General features: G+C 38.8%; 1 protein-coding gene across 3 annotated transcripts in view; it reads right to left on the bottom strand.

Moving 5' to 3' along the window:
• LOC114277298 (uncharacterized) overlaps positions 1-11,835 on the bottom strand; it is a 66,710-nt gene extending 54,875 nt beyond the window's left edge. For all 3 annotated transcript variants that reach the window (XR_014343462.1, XR_014343461.1, XM_082893491.1), the window contains exons 1-4: positions 11,563-11,835; positions 10,900-11,194; positions 10,756-10,790; positions 10,415-10,536 (exon numbers count right to left, since the gene is read on the bottom strand). Coding sequence is in view for 1 of the 3 variants with exons in the window: in XM_082893491.1 (XP_082749617.1) it covers positions 10,415-10,536; positions 10,756-10,790; positions 10,900-11,186 (444 nt within the window). In the remaining 2 variants the exon portion in view is untranslated. The remainder of the gene's footprint in view (positions 1-10,414; positions 10,537-10,755; positions 10,791-10,899; positions 11,195-11,562) is intronic.
• Positions 11,836-16,891: the final 5,056 nt, after the last annotated feature.

Raw genomic sequence — 16,891 nt, 5'->3', positions numbered from 1 at the left:
GGAAGAGGAAGCCATCCCTAATCATGTAGCTTGGATAAGTAGCCTCATCCCCTCTTTGCAAAGCATCAAAAATCTTGGAAAAGTAAATCACTTGCATAAAATGTGCGAAACTCATCAAAACCCACAGCTTTATTCTTTATCTCAATCAAAAGAGTCGTTCGCCTAGTCAAACCGTCGACCACTTTATTAAGAACCCCTAATTTATGTCGCAAAGAGAATGTAAATTGTTGCAAGTAAGCCACCCATTTGGCATGTCTCTTGTTGAGATGGGATTGGTTGTTGATATACTTGAAGGCCTCATGGTCGGTGTTGTGCATGAACTCCTTATAAGCAAGGTAGTAGCTCCAATGCTTGATAGCTTGGATGATGGCATAAAATCCCAAGTCGTAAGTAGAATATTTGAGCCCAACCGCATTCAACTTTTCACTAAAGAAGGCAACTGGCCGCCCTTTTTAGCCAAGGACGCCACCAATGCCCAATTCAAGGCATCACAATCAAGTTCAAAGGTTTTGTCAAAGTCCGGTAGTGCCAAAATTGGAGCTTCGGTAAGTACTTTCTTCAAAAGTTGGAAGGTTTCGGCGGTTTCCTTGTTCCAGTTAAAAGTCTTAAGCTTGAGAATGTTAGTTAAAAGAGCATCGAGCTACCAAAGTTCTTGATAAACCGCCTATAGACGGTAGCCAACCCATGAAAACTCCGCACTTCATAGATACTAGAAAGAGTAGGCCAATCGCCATGTCTAACTCCATGTCCATAAGCAACGCACGAGAAGACACAACATAACCCAAGAAGATGACTTGATCAACAGCAAAGGTACACTTCTTAATGTTGCCATAGAACTTTTCTCGCCTCAAAAGCTGAAAGACTTGCCGAAGATGGCACAAATGCTCTTCCAAGCTTCGACTATAAATCAAGATGTCATCCAAGTAAACCACTACATAAACACCCAAAAGTGGTTGCAACATTTGTGTCATCACCCTCATAAAAGTGCTTGGAGCGTTGGTAAGCCAAAATGGCATCACAAGCCACCCAAATAGGCCATGAGGTGTTTTGAAAGCCGTTTTTCACTCATCACCTGGCTTAATGCGGATTTGATGATGACCGCTTCTAAGATCAATCTTAGAGAACACCTTTGACCCGGCAAGGCAATCCAACATATCATCCAATCTTGGAATTGGAAAGCGATACTTGATGATAATTTTATTGATTGCTCAGCTATCCACAAACATGCATCATGATCCATCCTCCTTAGGTGTCAAAAGGGCCAGAACACCACAAGGACTAAGGCTAGGCCGAATATACCCTTTAACCAAAAGCTCGTCTACTTGCTGTTGCAACTCCTCTTTCTCTTTTGGAGACATGCGATAGGCCGATTTATTTGGATGCCGAGCCGGGTACCAATACGATGTTGGATGTCACACATGGGAGGCAAATCGGAAGGAAGCTCTTGGGGAAAGACATCGGCATACTCTTCCAAAAGAGTAGTCACATCAACCATTTCCTTTGTAGCTTCTGTGTGCACAATCGGAACCAAAGCCAATATAACCCCAAAATCCTGAGTTTCTTCCAAAAATTCCTCGGAAGCAAGCAAGGTGGTAGAACTAGAAGATGGCTTAAAAGAAACCTTCTCGTAAATTGGAAGCAATGTAAAATGGCTTTCATTCTTAAGAACGATGTAAGTATTTCGTTTACCATCATGCAACGATTGCCGGTTACATTGCCAAGGACGCCCAAGTAGAATGTGATAAGCATCCATAGGCAGTACATCACACCATGCCTTATCAAAGTACTTCCAGATAGAAAAAGCAATCAAACATCATTTGGTCACCTTGATCTGATTGCTTTTCTTGAACCAAGATAGGGAATAAAGATGTGGATGGTCCTCCACCGGAAGCTTGAGTTTAGCCACCACCTCTTGAGAAACCACGTTTTCACAACTTCCACTATCAATGATCATGTTACAAACACGTCCACCAATATTGCAAGTGGTAAAGAAGATATTGGTGCACAACCATCTTCTTGGCTCTCTAGCTTTGGTGATAGAAGCGTCTTTTTCAACATAAGAGCAAGACCCACTTCTTCATCACTATTTCCACCAATCTCAATATTGTCCGAAGTGTCATAAATTGCAATACCCTTATAGTCACCATGTTCCTTAACTTCTTCAATAAGAAGTGTCTTGTTCCAATTAGTACCCATATTATTGCGGCAATCGGAAGATCTATGGATCTATGGCCCAGCTCTCCACACTTGAAACACTTGAAAGTTCCACCTTGAGGTGGATTTTAGTTTTCAGAAGCACCATTAGGACAAGGAGCTTGAGAGGAAGAAGCACCCTTATCCATAAACTTAGAAGGAGGACTAGCTTTGGCAAACTAGAGGAGAAGGACCTGGCCTAGAACCACCTCAAAACCCTCCTTGGGAGTATTGTCCCATTTGAGAGACACGACGGCTTTGTTGCTTTTCTGTGGCTAAGGCTCGATTATAGGTTTCTGAAACATTACACAATAAAAGGGGCGTTTGGCAAAGGCTATTTTTTGGCTTTTTGGGCTAAAATCCACAAAATGACAAAATAGGCTAAATAGCCAATAAGATAAAATGTCACATCAAACCCATAATCATTTTACTTTTTCTCTCACAAACATCACATCCAACTACAAAAAAATTCAACTATCTTCCCAAACACAAATTTTAGACTATTAAAATAGCCAAAAACTAAAATAACCTACTAAAATAGCAACTTCCCAAACACTCACAATGTATGCAAGGCAAGAACATCTTGGATCGAAGGCTTCAAGCCACACACATAACGAGCCACCCGTTGCTCTTCACTCTCATTTAAATCAACCCAAACAATGAGTTGATAGAAAGATTATGTGTACTCACCCACACTTCCAACTTGCTTGAGAACATGAAGTGTGTGGTAGACACTGTAAAGGTAGTTGAATGGTACGAAATGACCATTCAACTTCTTCTTCATCTTCTCTCAATCATGAATTTTTTCTTCGCCACATCGCCGACGATTAAGTTGAAGTTGTTCCCACCAAGCGGAAGCTCTTCCTTTTAATCAAAGATCCGCTCGATAGTGTTGAGCCAATCAATGAATTCGTCAGGCTTAAGGCTTCCATGAAAGTCGGGAAACTCAATTTTGAAATTGTTCTCCCATTTGTGTTCCATTCTACCCACATCCATTCGATGCCTTCGTGGAGCCCAAAAGATATTATCAAAAGAACGACGAGTACCACCTTCGGTATCATCGGAACCATCACTACTATCGGTAGGAGTAAGGAGACGTTGCGCCGTCTCGATTAAAAATGGCAATTTGCCGTCTCATCTCGGCTATTTCATTTTCTCGGATATGGAACCCCATTACCCTCAGTATCAGCACCCAAATCGGGACATAATCCCTACCACGACCACCTCTACGACCTCGATCTCATTAAGCCATGGAAACCCCAAACATTCAGAGTCACAAGAACACAGAACTCAGATTTCAAAGCCTAAATCAAGAATATTAATGGAACCACCCAAATATTCCAAAGTCCAAATAGTGTGAATAGTTCAATTAATTCAAGAACATAGTACACACAAAATGACCCAATCCTAGATATAGATCCCCCAAATCACAGTATAAGAATTTCAAAATTTGCTCTAAATCAAGAAATTTCGAATTTGCAAACTGAAATCAAAAAACCAACCTGGAACAAGAAAATTGAATAATCTGGTAAGAAGAATTAGACAAGACTCCCAAATTGAAATCACCAAATTGAAGCCAAAGCAGAGCCAAATCCGCCTCTATGAGAAGACCCTTTTGTTTCTGGAAATGGACTTCACTTCGTACACAATTTAAACCTAGAAATTCGCAGACGAACAGCCCCAAGAACCAGCCATGACCCAGATGTCGATGCCAATCTGTGAATTCGCCAACTTAATCACTCTCGAACCCAGAGATCACGTACGAAATCATCTGCAAACTTGACACCAAGATTGCACGTCATGATCGCAATCAGACTTGAACCCACGAAGTCGTTCCTCAACAATAGATCATATTCACGAGATCAACTCTAGCGCTAGGTCACAATCTTGAACCTTGAATCTGGTCTAGGGCTAGGTTAAAATCTGAGTCGAAAGTCGAATTGCAATCCCAATTCTGCGAAATCGATCGAAGAAATCAAACAAAAAGAACCCCAAATCGCGAAATTGAACTGTGATTGCGAACTCAAAACCGAGAACTGAATCACAACATTTCAATCGTCAGTCGCAAATTGGCCTTTGAAATCGATTCTAGGTCAAGTTGTAAAAAATCGACTGTGTGTGAATCACAAATTCGGAATCGCTAGATCAAAAGGCCCCTTCAAATGCAAAATCAGAGGTACTTCCATCAGTGCGTGGGTCTTCATCGTGTAAAATTAGGGTTAACTAGTCAGATTATGAGATAATAGGATCAAGAACAAAAGCACTGAAACCAAATGATAATGAGCCCAATCAAGAACATAAGAGAGAATTTAGATATAGAATTTAGGGAGAGAAATACCTCAATCAATCAATGTTCAATATCTAAAAGTTGGTTACAAAGTGGTTATGCCTCTTCTAGATATAGGCTACAATTTCCTTACACTAACCATCACATGCTATGCACATGATATCCTACATCACTTTGAGAGATCAATTTCATCTTTCTTGTTTTCAGCACATCCTAACACTCCAAATGACTCTCAGGAGTTGTTTGGGATGATCTAAATAAGTATGTTTTTTTACTTTTTACAAAAAGATGTGTAATGTAGTAGAGAGATGATGTGACCCAAATAAGAAGTGATGTGACCCAAATAAGATAAAAAGATGTGCTAAAGTAGCGTACCCCAAACAATCCCTCAATTGTATTCAACAATTCCTCGAGCATATCCAGAATGTAGTTTCCATGAAATTCAGGAAACACTAAATCGTTGACGATGTCATTCCACTTAGAATTAAATCTATGTAAACATGCTCTACGCGACCAAAGGAATCATCAAGTTGATGATCCTTGGAACCATTACTATTTTTGGAAAGAAGTTGCAAGTGTTGCACTTTTCCAACCAAGGTAGCCACTTGTGAACTCAACTCTTCAATCTCATTCCGTTGATTTTGGTTTACCATTGTTCCTTTCAAGTAAGGATTCATCCCAATTTTGTCTTCCAAATTCGCAACAACAAATACTCTACCTCGGCCACCTCATCTATCTCTACCTCGTTTTGCTATTGACACAAAACGACCCAATATCACAAGTCACAGTAATATAAAAGAAAACATCGAACAACTACTCAATAAATCTAAGCAAATCTACCAATTTAGCGATTTCAGTAAACCCCACACAAATATTGCAACCCACCAATTTGAATTCAAGAAGAAATAGACCACAGGAACATAGATTGAATTCCAAACAAAGAAACTCAATTCACATGCAGAATCAACTTGAGCAGTCCAGAATGAGAGTATTACCCAATAATCATCAAGAATCAAGAATCGATGCACAATAACATCCAATCACAAATGTAATGCAATATATCTACAATAATTGATTTGAAATAGTCAAAAGAAATAAAGGGGAAAATCAAATCAAATCAAATCAACTTACCCCAGTCAAGTTGAACAGGGAAAATCAAACAACCCACTCAAGAAACTAAGAACCCAACAAATCAGCACCAGATTGCAAGTTCAGAGTTGTATCACAAAGTCAAGTCTCAAGCTGACATCAAGTCACAAAGATGTATCTCAGATAAACACCAAGGTCGAAGTCGATCCTCGAAATGCAAGCCAGAAAACAGGTCAGAACAAATCGCAATTTGCAGCTAGTGCTCGTAATATCGAATCCATATCAAAGTCTCAAAGCACTATTTTGAAATTACAATGGCCAAATTGACTCTAGGGAAGTCAAAGCTAGGGCTAAAGTCAAGATATGTTCTGTAATTCTGAACTAGATTCAAGATTCAACATCAATTGCCAAGATAGAGGTTACGAGTCGAAGTCGAAGTTGCCCAACTAGGTTCAAAGTTCCCACGAGATGGTTCGAACAAGAACGCCACTCAATTATAAAGCCACAATAGTCAGTTCGCAATCAAAATGACTCTCAATGCAACTAGAGTTACAATCAAATGCAGAAGATCATCTTAGTCACCAACCCAAGTATAATCGAAATAGGAATCCAAGGTAAATCTATCCCTAATTGCTATATTGGAATTATGATTGGAAGAATTATGGAAATTCCATAGCTCTGATACCAAAAGGATGGAGCCAAATCAAGAAATGGATTTAATTAGAAAGAAAATCTCTGAATAGAGATACAAGAGCTCTCAGCTCTAAAAATACAATCTCAAATATCACAAACTAAATACTAGAGAGCTATTACTTGGACTCGAGGTACGGCGTCAAACTCGGGTACATGTCTAGAGGTCAGATTCGTATATTCTCCTAATTATAAGATACGGGGACACAACTAAAAAGTATCCAAAATTAGATATAGATATGGGGACACGACACATAAAACATTGGACAACCATATTTGCAAAATACTTAGCATTATTTTTTATTTTGATAATGTACTTTTTCCATTTACAAATTTTCATGGTTTTTGGTAAAATAATTCATATAATTTACATTTACCAAGAATTTTTAATAAAATATAAGCAAAAAACTAAACATAATATAACAGAAGCACAAAGTTGCCACATGTGACAACATATTTGTATCAGCCAACCCATAGGCTTCCCAACATTTAATCTTAAATAATAAAGATGGTATATAGTTGTCTATTGCAATGGAAGTACTGATATGCCATACAGCTATAATTTGTAAAAATGTTCTCTTTTTTATTTTGCTTTCTGAGGCAAGACATGTGTACGGACAAGATTGAATCTATTAAGTGGATAAGTGAGATAAATATCTCATTCCACTCATACTCATCCAAATCGTAGTCCACTGTACAAGCGTCTTCTATAACCAAATAACGAGGGCAATCAATTCCAGTGTTGAAGAAGATGATGCAAGAACCAGTTTCACTTCTAGCAACGTCAATCGTTTTCTAGGTTACTCGATCACCAACCTTTTAACCTATCTTCGCTCCTCAAAGAACAATCGTGTCCATCCAAGTAGCTGTTGTGTCCAACTAAGATCTTGTACCTGCGTTCGCGTCGCATCGTGTCGACACAGGTACTTCCCCCAAAACTGCCGAGTCCATGTAACACAACTAGAGGGGCCTTACCACCTATTTATTTATAGATAAAGAAAACCTAACTATCAACTTCTTTACATTCACAAACGTCAACTTCCTCATAAGCCAACACCTCACTATCGTCATCACAGATGGCGACATCTTGATCGTAGTCTTGTTCCTCATCTTGATCAAAGATGGGAAAATCTCCGTCACAAACAGAAAGAGCCTAACCACAATCTTGTTCTTGGCCACAATCTTCCTTCATGTTTTCTTCACCAAAGATAAAAGCTTCTTTCTCATCATATCTTGGTTCAAAAGTTTCTTGCACTCCAACACTAGTTGAATATTCGACTTGGACATAGTCATAGGATGGTTATCCAATTGCAAAGCCACTTTGGTATTGATGTCCGGAATTTGAAATGCCATTCTTTTGTTGCTTCACAATCAACAAAGGTGGCATGTGATTAGAAGGCAAGAAGTGCTCCTTGAACTTTTTCCTCATCTTCTTCCACTCTTTAACATTTCCTTGGTTGTTTCTTTGCCAACCAACTTGTAATTGTTTCCACCAATTGAAGGCATCACCTTTGAGGCTTTGAGAGACCAATTTCACCTTCTTTGCTTCCGGCACATCATAAAAATCCAAATGATTCTCAATTGTCTTCAATCATTCCTCAAACACATCCGGATTGTAGCTTTCACGAAATTCAAGAAACTCGAAATCCTTGATGAAGTAATTCCATTTAGAATACAACCTATGTGAATGTGCTCTACGCCTATGCGGAGCATCAAAGGAATCATTAAGTTGACGATCCTTGAAACCATTACTACCTTCGTTAGGAGGTAGGAGACGTACCGTCTCGGTTAAAACGACAATTTGCCATCTCATCCCTTTGATATGGAACCCCATTATCCTCGACATCATCACACACAAATCCGAGGCATAAGCCTGACCACAACCACCCTTACAACCTCGTTGAGCCATTGAAATCCCCAAATGTGCAAAGTCACAATAAGCACAAACCCAATTTAATCAATAGTTGAAGAACAATAACAGACAACCCAAACAGTCCTAATCAATTCCCAAAAGCAGGTTCAAAAATTAAATCAAGAATTAGATGCCCAAATCACGAATTGAAGGCATAAAAGAATTGATACTTAGATGCCCAAATCAGGAATGAAAGGCATAAGAGAATTGATACTAAGGCTACTGAAATGGATTCAACATATGAAGGATGGAGGAATCGAATCACTTACCTAACAAAGGCGAGTCAGATAATCGTGTCCAGAAACAAGGAGTCTTCCAAACACAATTCAAAATCTAGGTTGCAAACAACTTCAACAATTTCAAATCAGAAAATCCCGTTTCAGGGCTGCAAAACAATTCGCAAGTTTAGATGAGGGCTTTGAATTGAGTGAATCGCACAAGTGTGCGAAGTCCAACATGAGTTGCAATGAAGATTCGTTGGTCGCGACTGAGTTATGACCAAATTGAGATGTCCAGATTGAATTTCAAAGGCCGCGATGTTTGAAACAAGAACGAACTGAAATCACAAGACAAGTTTGATTTCGATTCAACAGAACAAACTCAACACAGATAGATCAAGTCGATGTGCAAAGTCAATCGATCGAACTCAGGAACCGAAGGACAGTTCGAAGTCAATTGGCAAAGTCGATCGAAGAAATCAAAACCTAATAAACTATTGTCAACTCTGAGTGATCAATTGGAAAAAAAACCCTGATTGCAAACCCAGAAAACGTGTCGAACTGAGATTTTGGAGATCCAGATCCAGGTATTCAATCGAGACCAAATTTGAGGCTTGCGATGAATCACAATGTTTTGAATAAGCCATGAATTGAAATCTTGAACCAACCCAGAAAGAGTTTCAATTCATAAGCATAACCCAGGAAGAGTTTGCAAGTTGCAAAATCAAATCACAATCATTGGTTCGAAATCGCAAATAAGGGTTGGGTGTGAACTTGCGAAGTCGCACTTCAACAAGGATCCAGATTTGCGAACTGAGAACTTCAAGTTTAGCGAGAAACCAAAACACAAACTACGAACCAAGAGACAAAGTCAAATCTGAAGTGCGAAATTGAAGATGCAAAGCTGTGTGACAAAGTTGAACTTCTTGTATCTCAACAACAACAAAGATTCGAACATCAAATTAGGTGTGTAAGTCATACAAAATCGAAATAGGTGATGAATTTAACCAGAATCTGAGATGTTAGGATCCAATTTTGAAGCTTTGATACCAAAATGACAGGTCCAATCAAGAACTCAGAGAGGAACCCTAAGGGGTTCTAGAGAGAGAATATCTCAATCAATTAATGTTCATATATCAAAGTTAGTTACAAACTCTGCCACAGTTGTTTATCAACTCCACCGGTTCCAAACCCCGATAAAGGAGGAGGGTTGTGTGTTAGGTAGCTGACAACCAATATGTAAAAAGTCCGCTCAGATCCCTTATGAACATGAATCCTCCTTGAACCGAATGGAGAAGAAGGATTCATGTAGCCAATCCCATTTTATGGGACTTAAGGCTTTGTTTGGTTTGGTGGTTTATCAAAATTAGTTACAAAATCGTTATTACTTCCCTAGATATAGGCTAACAACTACCCATCACTAGCTATCACATGCCAAGTACATGATATCCTACATCACACAGGCGCTCAGTAAGGAGTTTTTCGCAAGTGCACCACGGTTAATTCAAGGGTTTTTTCCCAATCCGATGGCCCCAAAGAATTGTTAGCACCTAAGAGGTTTCAATCCCTAAACCTTAGAGCGAACACACCCCCAAGACCCAAGCCCTTGCCACTAGGCCAATCCCTAGGGGTTTGTGCGGTATAATTACCTTTAATTTGATAATATTTTGAACATAGTTAACATGACCAACCCCAGGTTATTCAGTTTAGTTTGTTTAGATAATACAAATACAGAAACTTTGTAATGAATGCAAATAGGGAAATTTTTGTAATGGATACTTAGGTTTCAATCAGCTTATTGCACAACCAAGAAATCTCTCAACATTAATTAAGACGACAATAATACAAAAGTAGTAAACAGTAGAATCATCATTTTTTTATGAGTAAACAATATTATCAAATTTAACTTAAGCAATTCTCACATGGCTCACCTAAAATTATTTAAGCTGGAAAATAAATAAAGTAAGATTGACCCAAAAATCTACAGGCAACCATCCAACAGAGCAAGAAGGATTTGATTTTCACCTTCAACCGTTGTAAACTGGTTGTGGGTGGATCCGCAATGGATTTGAAAATCTTAGCTGATGATCCTTCCTGACATGCCAGTTTCTGTAGCACTTGTAACTTGTCCATCCATGGTTTTTTCTCTGCAAAAGTAATTTAGGAGTAATGTCAAATACAGAATGGTAATTAAACTGGTGCACTTAAACATTTGACCAACACTACCAATGGTAAGAGTTGATAAAAATCTGTTTTCCAAAGCAATCATATGACAAAGGTTACTTGTTGTGGGCATGGGTAGAAGATGACAGAGAAGGCAGTTGCAGAGAATGGCATAGGTATATAACTCAATTCACAGTGCTCACCTTCAAAAAAGGTACTGGGTGCGACGAAATCAAACCTGAAAGTGAAAATGAAGAGAGAGACACACAAAAACATAATAAGATTTGATTGATTAATGGCTCCATAAATAGATCGAGAGAGAGAGAGAGAGAGAGATAGAAGAATGCCTGAGAGCGTCGAGAACAATGATAACAAGGCGATCAATTACCGGTTTTGTCCAGCAAGACTGGTCAGGGTTGAGATTTGGATGGCGAGGAGAAGCATAGGAAGGAGGATGAGGTTGGAGGCAGGGGGATTGGCAAACATCGGAGCAATTGCTGTAATGGGGAAGCTCAGTTCTGGTGAGGAGAAAGCCTCTGGTGAAAAACAGAATGCCCACACAATGAAGCAACAGAATTAGGATGAAGACGGACGACAGCGGCCATTCCCTCATCCTCCATTGCACACCATCCATTCCTTAAACTGGTCGCAAAGACCAACAAGATGATTAAACATCAATCCCATAAAGTACACGTACATTCATTCCCAAAGGAAAATTGAGAGCAGAAGAAAAAAAAAAAACAGAGCAATTGTCAATTCATGGGAAGCATATCAGCGACATATTTATATAGATTGAGAAGATTGTGAATCAAAAAGAAAGGAATCGTTATCAACAAGATCTAAGCTCAACATTTTCATACACATGTACAGAAAAAGGGGACAAAATATTGCAACAATTAGACTACAAAATACAAAACCCTAGTTTTGTGATACACAGGATAACTGAAATTATTGGGGCAAAATACAAAACCCTCAATCATCAAACCCTAGTTTTGTCATCCAGAGTTTACTTGAGATTCAGTTGTGAGGGTGAACTTCTAAGAGGAGTATTCAAAATCTCCACTAAGCACGCTGACACTCGTTTCCACAGTATAACTTTCCAGCGTCGTTTGGGAGGAGAGAGGATGTGATTGACTCGAATGATTCGGAGATGATTTGGAAGAACGATGAGCAACAGAGCAATATAGAGAGAGTTTGGTAGAACACTGAGAAATGAGAGATAGTGAGATAGAGGAGTAATGGGCACTTGAGCCCACGCTTTCAGGCCATTCGACCAAACATACGATACATTGTTGGTAGAGACCATTAAACCACTAATCACATTATATTTAGGCCTCATTTGACAAGTTAACATTTTAATTAAAAAGTCAAAAAATTATTAAAAAAGTCAAAAAGTTTATAATCTATATTAAAAAGTCAAAAATTATCTTTTCTCTCTACTTTTTGCACATATTTTCGTAAAAAGCCAAAAAGTCACCCCAAGCATACTAGTTTTTTTTATCTCATATTTTAGCTAAAAAGTTACTAAAATAGCCTGTTCCCAAACGAGGCCTTAATAAAAAAAGAAAAAAAATACAATTTCAAAGTCAAAACATCAAATTATTTAGAAAAATGCTTGCTCCCACTAATTAGTGCTCCCACTAATTAGGTGGCAGTGGGTTCCGCCATAAATGATGTGATGTTTTGGTCTTGGAGTTGTGTTTTTTTTTTTTTATTACTTTTTTAATGCATTAGTGCTATTAGTGGTGGTATTTTTAGTGGGATGAATCATTGTTGAATTATTTATGGTGAAACTTACTGTCATATTATTAGTGGTAGTACTAATTAATGCTCTCACTCATTTTTCACCCAACATATTCGAGCCCTAAAGCATTTTTGATTTGCAAAACACTTAGCATTATTTTTATTTTGATAATGTACTTGTATCAGCCAACCCATGGGCCTCACAACATTTAATCTTAAATCAATAAATATATAGTTGTCTATTGCAATGGAAGTAACGATGTTCTCTTTTTTATTTTGCTCTCTGAGGCAAGACATGTGTATGGACAAGATTGAATATATTAAGTGGTAAGTGAGATAAATGGCTCATTCCACTCATACTCATCCAAATCTCAGTCCATTGTACAAGCTTCTTCTATAACCAAATAAAGAGGGCGATCAATTCCAGTGTTAACGAAGATGATGCAAGAACCAATTTCACTTCTAGCAACGTCAATCGTTTTCTAGGTTACTCGGTCACCAACCTTTTAATCTATCTTCGCTCCTCAAAGAACAGTTGTGTCCATCCAAGTAGGTGTTGTGTCCGACTTAGATCTCGTACCTGTGTTCACGTTGCATCGTGTCGACACAGGTACTGTGACACCCTGAGCGTTTAATTAAATATCACATAAAAATTTATAATTATATATAATTGTGGGTGCATGAGATAATATATTATTAAATAAATAATAATAAGTAAATAAATCTAATTTGGCATTGGATTATCAAATATGAGATTAATTAGGATTATTATTTGAGGCCAAATTAACACAAATATGAAATTATAATACTAGTTGGGCCAAATTAGAATTAAAGATAGTAAATAAATAAATATAAAAGTAAGAGTAAATAAATAATAATAATAATAATAATAATAATAATAATAATAAGCAGTATGCTAACCTGATAAGGCCAACATCAATTACTTGGTAATTAATTAAGAAGATTTGTGATCTCTCCAGGAGAGAACGTTGTGCGCCACTTGTACCCTCTAACCTGTAGGGGGAGCGAGTCATCAATGTTTAGGCATCATGGGTTGTGTATATAAGAGGGTGGGGGGCTGCAAAATATCCACAATATATCCACTTACCCCAGTCAAGTTGAACAAGGAAAATCGAACAACCCACTCAAGAAACTAAGAACCCAACAAATTGGGCCATTTCCCTAAATAAGCCAAATTATCAATTCAATTCCCAAACTAAGCCTAGTTTTGAAAGAATTCCCAAAATAGGCTAAAACGTGGTTCACAACCACGCTTTCAACGTCTGTGTGCCTATCCCGCATGAAAGTTGGAAAGTCTTAAAAGCGTGGTTACAAATTCTTTGTAAGGTCACAAATTCACCATTCACTGAGAGTCTAATTCCAAAATAACCAAAAAAATAATAATAATAAAAAAAAATTCCAAACATCACATTTGAATTCAGCATATAAAATCAGGCATAATTTTTCTATATGGACTTTCATCAAACAATTGGAATGAATCAATAAAATGGAAGATATAGCGATCCCGGATTTACCCTTGTTGTACAGTGATCCGGACATGTGTCCGTGGATGTTGGGAGTTGATTATTATCTTGTTTACATCCTTTTTACTTCGTATTTGAGTTATAGGATGTGTTGGGCAGGTTTGTTACAGGTTGGTTGAATTTAGAAACCAAAACTAGTTGCCCAGATTTTGACATGTCCGCTCGAGCGGGGGTTTTGGCGCTCGAGCTGGAATTGCACCCATCCAGTATTTCCTGTGCAGTGTTGGGCGCTCGAGCGTGGGATTGGCCGCTCGAGCGGGGTTGTGTGAGTGAAGCTCGAGCGGGGAGTTGGAAACTCGAGCGGAGACCTGGTTCTGTAAAAGTTCTGGGAGTGTGTATCCGCCGCTCGAGCGGGATTGTTGGCGCTCGAGCGGGAGTCTGTGAGTGACGCTCGAGCGGGGTGTTTGACGCTCGAGCGGGGCGACTGGGTTTAAGTTCCGTGTTTTGACTTTTCAAATCACTTTTTCACTTTCTCTTCTCTCTCCTACTTTTCCAAAAACACCATTGTTGAGCCTCTCACTCTAGAACTCTACCTTCTCTCTAGGTTTTGATCTAGTATGAGTGATTTGCTCATCTTTGGCCTTTACAAAAAAGTTGTTAATCGTCGAGGGCTACATTTTAATCTGAAATTTTCAAGATTTGGAGCACGTTGGGTTTTGTCATCTTCTCTCTTGGAGCTCCGAATTTGAGGTAGGGATATCCTACTCCTCTCTATGGATTTTGTCTTTAAATTTTAGTATTTTGAGATATTGGGTTTGGTTTGGTAATTTGGTAAAAGTTTGGGGCTTTTGTGCTATTTTACAAAAGTTGGGGTTTTATTTATAATAAACCTAGATGCATGTTTGGCATAAAGAAATGGAATTAATGTTGAATCATTGATGAAAATGGGACCTAAGGGTTGTAATGTTAATTATGGAAAATGACCTAATTACATTGATTGATTAATTGGGATAATTAAATGTGAGAAATGAGGAAATGAAATGAAATTGTAGAGATTGGGAATGCATGGGGGTTAAAGGGTGTAGTTGAATTATTTATCACTCACCGAAATGAAATGTTGATTGAATATCCATTTGTGCATTTATTTTCTGTTTAGAAATAATTGCTTTGGGCTATCGGTGGAGGATAGTCGTGATTGTTGTAGACAATGCATGATGATTAGGCAAACGAAAACTAATCAATGGAATGTGTCATGGAATTTGACGGTTGATAGAATATATTAACTGTATGTATTGAATGATTGTATATAGAACCAATGTGTTTGTATACGTTATGTGTAGAGGAGGAGATAGGGGATGTACTCCGCTGTTTAGGGGAAGATGGGGGATGTACCTCTAAACCGGATAGAAATGGGAGAAGATAGGGAATGAACTCCGTAGATACAGCTCATATGCGTGTCTAGAGAAGTGAAGATAGAGCTAATATGCTTATCTTTGTGAAGTGTGGATACAGCTTATATGCTTATCTGTGAATGTGGGATATTGTTGTTATACATATCTGTTGAGAATGCGGATATAGCTTATATACTTATCTGTGAATGTGAGATATAGTTTTGATACATATCTGTTGAGATGATGATAGAGCTAAAATGCTTATCTGTTGAAAAGGGGAAAATGAAAAGTAACTTGGACTTATAGGTCGGATGACATAAAAATGTAATTTATGTGGTTGTATCAGTGTTGGCCATCTATCAATTGCTAATCTTTTAGTCATTGTTCATGGTTGGTTTAGTGTATTTCTACTGGGCTGTGGCTCACCGTATATGGGAATATCATTTTCAGGTACAGGTAGCATGCCACCTCCAAGGTCATAGCTTGGGAGGCTAGAGGCGAGCAGATTGTTGTGGTTTTAGTTCCCTTTTGATGTATTACATGTATATTCAAGCCGAGGGCTTAATGTGTAGATGAGTTAGCACTCTTTTGTTGTAACCAAGTGTTAACTTGGAAAGCTGTAAGCCTATAGGGCATTTTACTTTTGTTGTTAACATGTAATACTTTTGTAATGAAACTCTGATGAATAGAAAAATGTGGTTATTTCATATGTGAATGAATGTCTTATTTGATGGGTTTAATGTTATTATTTTGAGGGCGTTACAACTCGGTATCAGAGCGTACCGGGTTCGAATACTTTGGGTACGTGGGAAGTGATTAGTATCACAATGGGTTTGTCTCGCTTGATAGAGACTTAGATGTAGTGTCATATGCCATGTGCTTAATTGATAACATGTTTATGTGACTATGTGGGTATGGGATTTGATTTTTAGGATGTTGATCGGATCCTTGGGTTTCTGGGAGTCTTGTTGGAAAGGCACTTGATCAATGCCGTTTCTAACCGGAACTCTGGTAACGCCTCGGGACTATCATTATCCGGAGATGAAATTTGTAAGTGCTTATGTGTTTATGTACTTACGTGGAGTGAATTACAGTTGTCCATGCATTAGGACGTGAGTGTTTAGTTTTGGCACATTTGTGAATGTGCTAACGTTCTGTATTACCTTTATTAGGATGTCAGGACGAGGAAGAGGTGCTAGGCGTGGTAGACCTGCGAGGTAGGAAGTACCGTTACCGGATGAGATTCCGGCAGTGCAGGAGGGAGTTGGCCAGGCCAATGTGGCCGAGCCAGCGGGTCAACAGGCCATGGGTGCCTTGGCCAGAGAGATAGCAGGAGCTTTGGGTATTCTTAGAGCTGGGAATCAGGCAGCTGAGGCAGGGCCTTCTTTCTTAAAGAGAGAGTTTTTCCGGTCTAATCCGGATGAGTTTATCGGGGATCCGAGGGAGCCACTGAAGGCTGATGAGTGGCTAGAGCAAATGAGTAAGACGTTCGAGATGCTTGGTATCGAGGACGGAGCACTGAAAGTGACCTTGGCATCCTTCCAGCTGAAGGGAGATGCGGGTCAATGGTGGAAGTACGAGAAGGCTCGTGTTGGTGGTACTTGGGAGGCGTTTGTGAATGCTTTTCAGGAGAGGTTTTTGTCTGCAGCAGCTAGGGAGAAGCTGAGGGACCAGTTTAGCCGGCTTAAACAGCAGGGCTTGTCAGTGGCCGAGTTTGAGGC

The sequence above is a fragment of the Camellia sinensis genome, chromosome 11 (genome assembly GCF_055761805.1).
Source record: "Camellia sinensis isolate YWXY chromosome 11, ASM5576180v1, whole genome shotgun sequence".
Lineage (NCBI taxonomy): Eukaryota > Viridiplantae > Streptophyta > Magnoliopsida > Ericales > Theaceae > Camellia > Camellia sinensis.
This window is presented reverse-complemented; position numbering and strand designations above follow the sequence as displayed.